This window comes from Arachis stenosperma, chromosome 1 (genome assembly GCF_014773155.1).
Source record: "Arachis stenosperma cultivar V10309 chromosome 1, arast.V10309.gnm1.PFL2, whole genome shotgun sequence".
NCBI classification, from domain to species: Eukaryota; Viridiplantae; Streptophyta; class Magnoliopsida; order Fabales; family Fabaceae; genus Arachis; species Arachis stenosperma.
The window spans coordinates 121,074,136-121,088,482 of record NC_080377.1 but is presented as its reverse complement, the minus strand read 5'-3'; the positions used below and the strand labels follow the sequence as shown (position 1 = coordinate 121,088,482).

At 30.4% G+C, this 14,347-nt stretch overlaps 1 protein-coding gene across 1 annotated transcript; it reads left to right on the top strand.

Annotated features, from left to right (window-relative positions):
* The first annotated feature begins 10,171 nt into the window (after window positions 1-10,171).
* LOC130969191 (EIN3-binding F-box protein 1-like) lies at window positions 10,172-13,534 on the top strand. The gene is made up of 2 exons (XM_057894821.1): window positions 10,172-10,517; window positions 10,902-13,534. The coding sequence occupies exons 1-2, from the start codon at window positions 10,493-10,495 to the stop codon at window positions 12,785-12,787; spliced, it is 1,911 nt and encodes a 636-aa protein (XP_057750804.1). The 5' UTR covers window positions 10,172-10,492; the 3' UTR covers window positions 12,788-13,534.
* Window positions 13,535-14,347: the final 813 nt, after the last annotated feature.

Genomic DNA, 14,347 nt, shown 5'->3' with positions numbered 1-14,347 from the left:
TCTAGTAAAAACAACCAGCTATGTATATTACAAATGTAATATATTATTAGAATTCACTTTTAATTATATCATACAATGTATCATCCACTAAGGGAAATGAATTGAACCATCCAGCCATCCATAGTAACAATAAATGACTTCCCCTAACTCAACCAAATTAAATATATGTTGATGATAAATTGATAATACTTTACCAAATTAAAAACAACTATCTCCATTTGACTAATCTAATTTGCATCTTATGCCAAAAAAAAAAAAAAAACAAGCACCAAACTTTTCTTTGGATTATTCTCTTTAAGTGCAAAAGTAGGCAACGGCAAAGTACGTATAATGAATCCTTAATCAAAAGCAGCCATTCATTAATTAATTTATTAATTTAATAATCGTCACCACCACAAGATTCATCACTAAAACAGGAAAAGCCAAAGTTGGGACATTATTATTAACTTAATTTATTATGTATCTAGAATATAGTAGTATAGCCTAAAGATAAAAATAGATCCATTGATTCTAACCCCCTACTGTTTTGATTTTTCTTTTTCCTTTTCGTCTTGGAACTATGTAATTCAATTTTGAATTCTTCTTCAGCCACTAATAATATTAGGTCCCTTTCAGTGATATAATTTTGATGATAATGAGAATGAGGCCAACAGGGCCATGCAATGGACCCTACACAACTTGCACGTAACGGCTGGAAAATCAAATTCATTGTACATCGTAACATATTTATTGTCCAAGAGCTGAGTATCATCAGTTTCTACAATTTCAAATAAATCAATTATTATAAATTATATTTATTCAAATATATATGGAGAGAATTTGATTTTGATATTCTTACAGTATAAAATATTTTATATAATTATATAATTATAATTATTTTTTTAAATAATTATTTATATATTTAATATAAAAAATAATTATTTTTATTAATATAATATTATATAATTAAATATACATATAAATTGATTTTACATTGATAATATATTAAAATTAATATATATATATATAATTATATATCACTATCTTCATATTTTTCTAAGTCAAAGAAGCTCAGTGAATTGTCTCACCTTCTCCCAGCAGACTCATTTTAGGGAAACTTAACTTTGACATTTGACACCTTAGGATGCACATTAATTGACTCTTTCCTACCTACAATTCTTCTTTACCCATTAAACACACAAATTCCAATCAACCCATTGTTTTTCTTTTACATATATATGATTAAAGAATTTATTAATTTGACTTTGAAAATTTTGACCACCTCATTTTTTTAAAAGAATCACTTAAATAACAATATTTAAAATAATTTTTTTAAATATTTTTTAATAATTAAAATTTAATACATATAATTATTAAGTTATATTATTTTTGTCAAAATTAGATTAGACAAATTAATTTGACTAAAAAAATCGATAAATTATATATTGAATCGGTCTAAAAAAAATAATTTTTTTTATAAAAAATTACTATAATATTCTTATTATAAAAAATAACTAAATTATTATTATTATTATTATTATTTAAAATTTTAAAAATTTTAAATCCTAATCTCTTTTTTTTTGTATTGTCATAGGATTAAGATTTATAATTCTCAAAATTTAAAAAAATATATATAATAAAAGTATTTTAGTTATTTTTTATAATAAAAATATTGTAGTCATTTTTTTAAAAAAATATTAATTTAGACCGATTCAATATTTGGTTTATTGATTTTTTGACTAAATCAATTTATCTGATATAATTTTAATAAAAATAGCACGATTTAATTGATTATATGTATTAAATTTTAATTATTAAAAAATATTTTTAAAAAAATTATATTTTAAGTATCTTTATCTGAAAGACTCCCATTTTAAAATACATACAATAAATAAATAACAACAACTCAAACTTCCGAGTTGAATTTTACTTACCACTAGCATTTGCTTATTATTAATTATTTTATTATTTTCTCAAATAATCCATAGTTTATTTAATTTTCTATATATTTACATGCGCAATTAAAATTTTACGAAAATGAATACCGGATTGGTCAATAGGATATATCATATATGCCCTAAGAAAAATCCAAAATATGTATAATTAGGTTGTATATGTTTTTTTAAAAGTAAAATTTAGGGCAATCATCAATATCAGTAACCGGACAAAGGATTAGATGGTTCTTAAACATTTAGACTATTAAATAATTTTAATAATAAATATATTTTTTAATAATTATCAAAGAGTTTTTTAATTTTATTTATTAATTAGTTTTTATATATTATTTAATTTTAAAATTTATCATTTATTTTTAATTTATTATTCACTATTTATATATCTCATTTAACAACAACTCTATTATTAATAATTTGTTATTGTAGAAAAATAGAATATTTATCTATGGTGGTCTTAATTTCATCATAATATATTTCATGAATACAATCATAAATTTGATGATATAAGAACAATTTTTATTAATTCAAAAGTATTACACAATTTTTTATTTTTAATTTTAAATTATAGATTTTAAGTTTAAATCTTAAATCTTACAAACAATAAAAAATCAAAAGTAATTTTATAATAAAAAATTAATTAATATTTCGTAATTAAAAGTTATAGTTCTTTATATTTATTCTTTAGATATATAGAAAAATTTGTGTTTGAGAGTGAAGATGAAAGCAAACAAGCCAACAATGAATTATAGTTCAAATGGAATAGTCTTCTCACACTCATTTAAGAGGTCGCGTCATCTATGAGATTGTGGGTTCAAGTCTTTCTATTTTTAGAAGAAAAAAAAAAGATGAGAGCAGACAAAGATATATTAAGCAAAAAATAAGAAATTAAAAAATAGGCGGAAGTTGATTAACAGAAAATTGGTCTTCTATGCTTTCTAATATTTATAACATTTAATGTTTGTTATAGAAAGTCTCTGATAGTCTGAATGATTTTACTTAATCATTAAATCATGATAACAAAATTATATAAACAATCATTAAGACAATGCAAATAATAAAAAAAAAATTTGAAAGATGAACGAAAATATTAATGTATTAGATTTAGATGACACTGTGAATCACTAAATTAAATTTTGAGAGTAAATTTGATTAGTGTAACTAATTAATAATAATGTTTGCATTCCATGTGCATGCTTAATAAGTAATTAAGGCGAGGAAGCACATAGTATTTGTTTTGCTATTATTGTTAGGGTAACCAAATATTGGTTATTGTTGAAGCAATGTTAGTTTAATTAGTGGAGAGGGAGTATTAATTAATAATTAAATCCCAAAAATGAGCCTCCCCTCCCCTACGCACACCCAATATTAATCACATTTTCATTACTTTTGTCGTTTTTGTTGGTTAATTAAAAGATGACTAAATACACTTAATGAAGGTCAAATTGATGTACTTGCAGTACGCACGTCAATTCCTTCGGGTTTCTCTGAAATTTCTTTCTTCTTCTTTATTTAGGTGCAAATTCTTAGCTATTTCTTTTTTATATGGATAAAAATTATATGGATAAAAATAGTGTGTTATCAATTGTTATTAGAATGATTGGTGGATTTTTTTGATATGGTGTTAATTCTTTTAAAATTATTATTAAACAAATCTAACGGTCAAATTTATGGAAGGACAGAAGAATATAAAATTGAAAGATTCAATTTTAGTGTATGCAATTTTTTTTTTCGAATTTCGTACTAATCTGTTAGTCTTATTTTAATTTTTTATTTATTAAAAATAAAATTAGAGAATTTAATTTTAATATTTATTTTTTTTAAAAATAAATAAATCAAATGCTCTAATTTTAATATTATAAAATTTATTACTTTTTCATAACAAAATCCTGATTTGTAAAATGACCATATTACTAAAAGACACTTAAATTGAGTATATGTAATATGTGTTACATGTTTTTTTTTTTTTGTTAATAGTCAAATTGGTTCTCGAGAGATTGCACAATCGTTATTTTTGTCTCCAAAAAAATTTTATAATTAAATTAATTATCAAAAGATTTAACATCAATTTTGTTTGTCTTTTCGTTTATGGGCTAACAATTTTCGTTAACGACGATACATGTGAGCCGTTAATGGACAACTCAGTAAGATCAAAACGATACTGTTTTGCATAAATGGCCCATTATTGAAGTAACTCTTCTATTAATCTACCATTATTCTCTTTCTTACTTACTCTTTTTTTTTTCACCCAAAACCAACGAAGAGTTACCGAAATAGAGTGAGAAGACGAAGCTGCTCCGATCAGCCGTGAAAGCAATAATCGACGACACCGTTCGCAATGCAACCACTCCTCCTCGTCGCAGTCTGAAGGCCACCATTCTTCTGCGGTGGTAGGCGCCGTCTCCGATGAAAGGTAAGTTCCCTTGCGCTGCGAGTTCCTTCTTTATTATTTTTTTTTTGTATGAATATGTGGTATGATATTCGTTGATTTTGAATGTTGATTGATTTCAGGTTAGAGTTTTTGTGTTGGAAATAGTTGCTGCTAGGATTTTGTAATGATTCAGATGTTTTGTATGTTAAAAAATTTGGATGCTCTGTTTTTATATTGCCGAATGACATGTGTGTGGATAGATGAAATTTTTTATTTTGTTTAGTTTAAAAGGCAGGATTTTGTGAGATGATGTTCATTTTAGATTAAAGTAGTTATTGGAGTTTTGTTGCTTAAACATAAATAAATTGTATACAAAAATGAAAATAATGAAAACCAAAGTGCATTATATTGTGTGATTTATTGTTGCTAATTTTAATTTGTAGATGAAAAATCATCCAACGACATTTGTTTTTCATCATGGTAGAAAGTTTAAGAATGTCAAAAATGGATAAAAAATTTATGAATCAGGCAATACAAAGGTGTTAGCAGGAGTTGAAGGGGATACTCTAGATGATTTCTTCGTAAAGGGATATTATAAGGAGTTAGGATATTCAGAGGTGAACGGTTGTTGCTGGAAAGCACCCGGAATGTCGCTTGAAATTGGGTTGAGGAAGTTAGAAGTAGATGCTGATCTATTGGAAATTGTGAAGGATTATAGAAAGAATCACAATTTGATCAACATTTACTTTGTGCATAGAGTCTCAGAGCCACACATGGTGGAGTGTATGAGTAAGGATGATGATGAGTTAGTTATACTAGAGACCAACAACACCTATATACCCAAGGCCATAAATACTTTCCGGTTGAATAAGAGATATTGTTTAAGGCCCAAATCCCAGCTCATGTCTAAGCCCAACAATACACCACCACAGCTAATATCAAGCCCAAACCACCATCCATGTGTCAACCTAAATCACAACTCAAATCACAGCTCATGTTTCAACCCAAATCATAGTCTGAAACACAATTAATTTTTCACAACCAGTCCCTGAATTTCTCACTCAGCCATCAAAGTCTTCTAGCCAACCCTTAAAAGCTCCTTCCCAACTACGAAAGACTCATAGCCAACCCTCAAAATCTCATTCCCAACCCACTGCTCAGCTTTTCAAAAAGTATGTTGTTGGAGATAAAAATAAAGAACCAGTGAAGGGCACCAATATGACAAGGACTAGTAGAGTTGTTACTCTAGCTCCACTTCAGGAGGATAGTGACTCTCATAATTTGTACGAGAGTATCAAAGATAGTCTCTATAAGCTTTCAAAAATATTGGGAGATAGATATGAGAGTTCTAGTGATAGTGACAGTGAAATTGTTGCTGCCAAGAATTCAAGTTCAAAAAAATGTAGAATCAAGGAGAAGTTTAGGCTTACATCTAGCAGAGTCACTGAGAAAGTAATTGATACGGATGACTCTAGTTATGAGGATATTAAAGATGATGGGATATCGAATTTAGGTGATATGCAATGAACTTTGTTATATTCAAGTTGATACTTTATTTATAATCTATTTTTTTGTTATAAATATAATGTTCTATAATGTGAATATGATTAGTGAATTGACTTTATTTGTCATGATGATAAAATGCAAGACAAAGTAAGATTAAGGCCTCCAAAATTTTATGTTGTTAAAGGAAAAGCAACAACTCCAGCCTCACCACAATCGACTGCAGCTGTAACAATTCCGGTTTCGGTTGAAACAATCAAGGGCACCAGTTCTACTATTGCAAAGAAACTAGCTAGTTCAGTGACTTTTGTACCAACTCCCCGATTCAAACGTCCGAGGAAGAAAGATAAAGATGTTTGAAATGTGTTGTGTATTAGGAGCTGAATTATGTATTTTGTAAAAGGCTAAGGATTAGAAGCTTTATGCATTATATACATATTGCTAAGTATTTTGTACAATTTTGTTCATATTTTGGTATAACCTAAAATTAGGTAACTTATGCTTGATATTATGAAGACTTGGTTAATAGGATTGGTATTATTTTAAAGACTATGTTAGCTAGCATGCTTATATGGCATGCAAATATTTCAATTTTAATATATATGATTAGACTTAATTTATCTTATGAGTGATTAAGTGTTTATTTTTATTTACTTGTTTCTAGAATTGTGTAAAAATTGATTAAAATAATGTCAAAAAATTCAGGTTACATGATTGTTAATGAATAAGAAAAAATGTCCAACCTCATTTACTAAATTTCATGAATACTCTTAACAAGATCCAACAAAATAACAAGATCACCAATGCTTTTACAAAATTTTTACTTTCTCACAGAATTACATACAAAGTTTTCTAATCACTAACATAAACACTATTATTAGGACAAACATGAAAATAAGCAACTTCCTAACTACTCTGACTCCAGCTTTCAAACTACTCATTCTCCAACCTAATTTCACTCTCTAATCTTCATAATCACTCTCAACTTCAAATTCTGCTTCTGTCCCACCATTTGCAACTTTAAAAACTTTATATTCATTATCATCTATCCAACTAAAGTAGTTATAGTGGCTGCCTTTCTACACATACCAAGTGAAAAAATTAAATCTCACATTAATGGTGAAAGGGTTCAAGAAGCTATAATTCATACCAATTTAAATTCACCCGATATGTTGGATAAGTGTGAAACAAACATTCCTGAATTTTCTGGTGTTTCAAATTTCTTAATAATAGTTTTTAGCCGTCAAAAATAGATTTTGTCCATGTTCATCCTCCTTCTTCGCATGGAGGAGCTAGAACCGAAGCTACACAGCGATTGTGGTGACAATCCACCACTTCGACCTCTATCGGTGATCCGCATCGTGGCTTATAAACCTGGGTAATGTCTCTAGACCACTGCAACACCATTCATCAAGATGAATTAATGTCTCTATTCATTTTGGGATTAGGATTTATAAAATGGAGATAGGGACTATTTTGACATAATATGGTGAACATATTAACACACCTGTCAGTTAATGATTCACGTGTATTATTGTTAACGAAAATTGTTAGTCTATAAATAGAAGGACAAACGAGATTAATGTTAAATATTTTGAGAATTAATTTGATTAAAAAAATTTAGGGATAAAAATAACGATCGTACAATCTTTCGAGAATCAATTTGACCATTAACTATTTCTTTTTTAATAAAAAATTACTTTATGCAAATTTTTTTCTTTTTTTCTACCTCAAAAAATAAAAATATATTTTTTTTTTGAAAAAAAAAATCTTCAAGCTACTATTTACAATTAAAGAAGTATTATCATAATTGTATTTAATTGGCATCAAATAAAAAAATAGTTTAATTAATTATAATGACTCTGATTTTTTGCTATCCTTGCTATCCTGTTCATTTCTAGTGACACACTTGAAAAAAGTGTGTTAACCAATTTAGACTCATATTACATCAATGTCATCTTTTTCTTAGAGGCCACAGAGAATGTGCTTGTATTTTGCATATCACATAACATGCATGACAAATGATTAATAGTTATTGAGAATTAAATTACGCGATTAAAAATTAGCTGGGACTGATTTAAAATAAAATAATTTTTAAATTTTAAAAATAAAAATAACTCGGATATACAATTTTAAAAATTAAAGTCGGCATTTACTACGTCGTTTATTTGTTTTCCACCGAAAAACGATATTGTAGAAAATAGTACCAAATAAACGAATAAATAAATAATCATTAAATTATGACTAATTTTTTTTATATGAAAAAATATTAATATTTTTGTTAAAAATATAATTATTTTGTATAATTATAAATAGGTAGATTTTATCGGTACAAAATTAATACACTGTATGTGTGTTCGTGTTGAACACGTATTAATATTTTGGTCAACATACAAAGTGTGTAATAAACACGTATCAAGTTACAGCAAATCAACAACATACTCTTTACATATTGTATTAACTATTTTTTACACCTTTATAATATTATAATATATTTTAAATATCAATATTTAACTAAAATATTATCTTTATCTTCATATTAAAAATAATTTTTATCAAATTATGTTACATAAATAAGAAAATAATTTACCTCGATATTCTCTGGGAAAAGTTGTACAAGCAGTGTATATGAACACAAAAACAAAAACAGTGTCTGTATCGGCATTGGAATGCAATACCGTAGATTAGATATGCTTAGCTTGTAACCAAAGAAAAGGTGGCCGAATCAATAACATAAGATCCCAACTTCAACCAGTAACTACACTAATTTACCTAACTTTACTATTTATTTAACTTAATTATAATAAATATAAGAAAACTTTAAATTAATTCTTAAAGAATTTCATATCAGATATTTTGTTTTCAAATAAATTTTTATTCTTTAAAAAATTTTAAAATATATTTTTGCCAAACAAATTAGTCGATTCATTATTTTAAAGGATATTTTTAAAATTTATTTTTTTTATAATAAAATTTATTAAAAATTTATTCAATTATTTGTCTAACATATATATTAGGAAAAATAATGTTATATAATTAATAAAATGTATTATTTCTTATTAATATTTAATCAAATTTAAATACTAAAGACAAAATTTTAAATTTTTAAATTTTAAATTATAATAAAATAATAACTAAAATATTTACTAATATTAATAAAAAAAAGCAAAGTATCGTTTTTATCCCCAACGTTTGAGGTAAGTTTTATTTGTGTCCTTAACATTTAAATCATTCTATTTGTATCTCTAACGTTTATAAAAGTGATTCAATGTTATCCTACTATCAATTATACTAACCAAGATTATATTTTTCAATTATTCTCACTTGGATGTATTCATGGTCAATTAGGTCTCACTAAAATGTGTTCGATTTTAATATTATACCCACTATTTGTGTTTAGATTCAATTATGTCTCTAGAAAAGTGAATTATGTAAATGTTGTAGGAATTAGTTTCAACTTTTGATAAGCTATTTTTCGGAGTGGATCATCGATTCTATCCCAAACATTTGTATTATAACTTAAAGAAGAGATTTTTAAAATTCAAACTAAAGTATTCATGATGTGTAATTGACGATAAGATAACATTAAATCACTTGTACAAACGTTATAAATATAAATAGGATGATTTAAACGTTAGAGATACAAATAAGATTTACTCCAAATATTAGAGACAAAAATGATAATTTATTCTAATAAAAAATGTTGACAGTAATATTTTGAATCAAGACAAGGTAGGAAGTAGGAACATGAAAAGCAAGAGAGAGAGAGAGTAAGGTACAGAGACCATGATATTGTACTTGGACGTTCATGTATTGGGGTTAGTTACAACTAACAATTCAACTTGTACTTCAAAATCTAGATCCCCTTCAAAGGCAACTTAACCAACCATGCAAACAGTTAAAGTAATTAATAATCATAATAAATAATAATTTTATTATTATTAATTAAGATAAAAATTTAGGTATAATTAATTTTATATAAAATTAATAACAAACAGTTATTAGATAATAATTTAATTAAATTTATTAAATTATTTAATTATTTTTAATTATTAATTTTACATGAAATTAACATGAGTTTTTATTATTAATTAAATCCAAAAAAAGAAAAGGTAAAGTATATGTAGATAGAGAGGCGGTTCCTTGTATTATCTTCTAGGAAATGGTATTTAGAATTTCACAAATGCTGAGGTGGTTGGTTTGGTTGGACTAATAGAGAGAGAGAGAGAGAGAGAGGGTGGGGAATACCCGGTTTCAAGGGAGGATTCAATGCATTGTTGGAATGGCATAGTTGCATTGCATTCAACCTATGTTTTGTGCGTGTGTTGTGTTTGTTTAATTGTTTCACTCAGTCTTCCCTGTGGACGACACCTATCTTTCCCTCTTTTTTCCAAATATAATAACCTTTTCATAACATTTGCAGCACACACATCTCATATATATATAACATTCATTCCCCCACTTCTCAAAACTCAACCTTTTCTTCATCAAACCATTCCAAATCTTCTTCCTTTTTTGCCCTGCTTCGTGGGGTTCCTCCCTCTCAAATGCTATTGAACCTTCTTCACATTCTCATTCTCATCTGCTTCTTCTTCTTCTGTGTCTTTGCTGCTGCTGTTTCTTCTGATTCTGGGCTGTTTTGCTTTCACTTTCTGCTGCTGTCACTTGGATTCTTCTGCTTTTCGACATGCCTACCCTTGTTAATTACAGTGGTACGCCTTCTACTTGGCTTTTCTTCTCTTTTTACTGGCCTTTGATCCATGGTTCAGTTAGTTTCCTAGTTATGATATGCTTGATTCAATCTATAGGTTAAGTTTGTGATTGTATAGATAGGAAGAGATCTTTTAGGATGTTGTTGGATGATATACTTAGAATAGAGACAACTTTCCTAAAGCTAGTTGTTGCAATAAGAGAGTTTGGATCTGGTAATAGAGATAGTAATCTCTTATAAAGTATAGTGCTGAAGGCTCAAATATTGTATATATGATAAGAGATTAGATGAACATAAGTTTTGGTTCTAGGATATACTATCATGTATTGAGTTGGAGCAATCTTTTGTGAGGCTGATTTCAGATTTTTTGAATGGATTTTTTCAGGCGATGATGAACTCTATCCTGGGAGTTCCTTTGGTCCCATGGATTTGGGTAGATTGTACACTATCGGTTCCAATGTGGATGTGTACTACCCTCCTAACAAGCGAGCTCGGATCAGTGCCCCCTTTATCTTTAACAACCATGAGCATGAGAAAGATCAAAAGCCTAGTGTTGACACCCTTCCTGATGAGTGTCTCTTCGAGATATTCAGACGGCTCCCTAGTGCCAAAGAGAGAAGCTCATGTGCTTGTGTTTCTAAAAAATGGCTTATGCTTATGAGCAGTATCTGCAAGGCCGAAATCGAGAGGCCTGCTTCTTCAGATGTTGAAATGATCTCTTCAGATGAGGATCAAGATGGGTACCTTACAAGGTGTTTGGAAGGGAAGAAAGCTACTGATGTAAGGCTTGCTGCAATTGCTGTTGGGACTAGTGGCCGTGGGGGACTTGGGAAGCTCTCTATTAGGGGAAGCAACTCGGTGCGCGGTGTCACGAATCTTGGCCTCTTGGCAGTTGCTCACGGTTGCCCTTCTCTAAGATCACTTTCTCTGTGGAATGTATCATCTGTTGGTGATGAAGGTCTAGCTGAAATAGCAAAGGGATGCCATCTATTAGAGAAGCTTGACTTGTGCTTATCTTCCTCAATCAGCAACAAGGGTTTGATTGCAATAGCTGAAGGATGCCCGAACTTGACAACCTTAAACATTGAATCTTGCTCGAAGATTGGTAATGAAGGCTTGCAAGCAATTGCAAGGTGTTGCCCCAAGTTACAGTCAATCTCTATTAAGGATTGTCCTCTTGTTGGGGATCATGGAGTATCTAGTCTGTTATCATCGGCTTCTGAGCTATCAAGGGTAAAACTTCAGGCCCTGAACATCACCGATTTTTCTCTGGCTGTTGTTGGACATTATGGAAAGGCAATCACAAATTTGGTTCTATGTGGTCTCCGAAATATCAGTGAAAGGGGCTTTTGGGTCATGGGTGTTGCTCAAGGTCTGCAGAAGTTGGTTTCATTAACCATCACTTCTTGCCGAGGGGTAACCGATGCAAGCATCGAAGCTTTGGGCAAGGGTTGTTCCAATTTGAAACAGATGTGCCTTCGCAAGTGTTGCTTTGTATCTGACAGTGGACTTATAGCATTCGGCAAGGCTGCAGGGTCTCTTGAGAGCTTGCAGTTAGAGGAGTGTAACCGGGTTACCCAGTCTGGGATCATTGGTGCCCTTTCAAACATCAAACCAAAGTTGAAATCTCTCACCCTTGTGAAGTGCATGGGAATCAAGGATATTGATGTGGAAGTATCCATGCTATCTCCTTGCAAGTCTCTTCGGTCGTTAACTATTCAAAACTGCCCCGGTTTCAGTAGTGCTAGCCTCGCCATGGTTGGAAAATTGTGTCCCCAAATTCAGCATGTTGATCTAACTGGACTTTATGGCATAACAGATGCTGGCCTTCTCCCTCTATTGGAGAACTGTGAGGCAGGACTAGTCAAGGTGAACCTTACCGGCTGCTGGAACTTGACAGATAGCATTGTTTCAGCCTTGGCTAAGCTACATGGTGGAACCCTTGAGTTATTAAATCTCGATGGATGCTGGAAAATCACCGATGCAAGCTTGGTTGCGATTGCAGACAACTGCCTGTTGCTCAACGACCTAGACGTGTCGAAGTGTGCCATCACTGACGCAGGTGTATCCATTCTATCTCATGCCACGCAGCTTAGTTTACAAATTCTTTCTTTGTCTGGCTGTTCTGATGTGTCAAACAAGAGTGTGCCTTTCCTGAAAAAGTTGGGCCAAACCTTGTTGGGTTTGAATCTTCAACACTGCAGTTCAATTGGCAGCAGCACAATTGATTTGCTAGTGGAGAATCTGTGGAGATGTGATATTCTGTCTTAATCAATCATAATAGAAGTATATAAACTCAGGAAAGGAACTAGAGTTGAAGAAAATGGAACTGGAAATTGGAGGACTCTACACTACACTACACTACACTACACTACATGATGATGCATTGAGCTATATAATAAAGAACTCAACAAGGGGTAACATTCAGCATACTTTTTGGGCTGATATGCACCTATCAATGGTGGATTGGTGGTGGTTTGTTGGCTTAGTTGTTTTCCAGGGAACTTTGGCATGTACCTTACACAACCCCTTTTTTTTGCAAGCATGATTCACACATAAATATGCTTGTTACAACCCTTTTTTGGCCTCGGCTAAGTGCAGGCCACTCACTTTTACTGCTATGTTCCCCTGAGAATACAGTTACTAAGTCTTTTTGGTTAATGGTTTCCACTGCTTGATGGTGCATTGCTTATAGTCCCTCTGGATGTTATGTACCTTGTGTTTGAGCTTCTGTCGCACATTACTATGATGTTGGCTAGACTTAAGCTTTGTTTCTTTTTGTCTTGTCGCTCTGGTTGTTTAGTTCAATCCTAAGGGTAGATGTCTCATATTCCAGGGCTTTGGTGTGACAGGGCATTCATTTGTTCTGCCACAACAATCCAAGTTTTGGGTTGTTTTTTTTCTTGTTCTTTTTATAGTCCAGTCCTTGTTCTTGTAGGCTTCTCTTGCTTATGAATTGTACTCAGCAAACTACTTGGTTTATCTTTCATAATAATGCAATCTCCAGTTTCCAGGATATATATATGATTATTGTATATTCTATACCTTTGTGTTATAATCGAGTTATATCCCACATTTGGATCTGGATTTGGAGGAAAGTTTAATTTCATTTCAGGATTAAAGCACTGCATTCAATTCTCTAGTTAAGAAATATATATTTCTTTCATTTCATGGGAGGAGTCTTGTTTCCAAAGAAGTTATATGAATGGACAGATATGTGGTAAACGTGTCAATTTGGTATTGGTTTGGAAAAGGACATATTATATTTTACCCTTTACCTCCAAGGTTTGATTTTTTCTTACAACTAGGAGTGTACATTTGTTGAGGTTAGCTGAATTCACCTTGATGAGTTACCATGACAGCATTGTTGCCCCATTGTTATGGTGTCATGGATGCCCAGGTGTTCAGACTAGGGGAGAATGAGTATAAAAAGAACAAGTCTGGTGCACAAGCATTTCGCGTCAATGCAGTTTAAAACCTTTTATCATCCAAGACTAAAACCTCAGTAATTCAGTTTTAAAGGATGTGTTAAAGCAAAGATAGTATAGAAAAGTACTTTGAGCTGTGTACATACTCAAAAGAGATGAAAGAGTAGAAGTTAAAAATATATCTGAATTTGGTTGAGACATATTAGTTTGGACAAAAATAAGAGGACAAAAGTTGCACAAATCATACAGGAAGAGGAGGATGATGGTGCTGTGCAATGAGAGCCTAGTGCCACCACAAAATGATTGTACAACAACAACAACAACAACAACAACAACTTTCTTCTTGATGTAAGATAAGATATCTATAATAGCAAGATTTCCAAGGGGTAGTGATTCTTCTGTG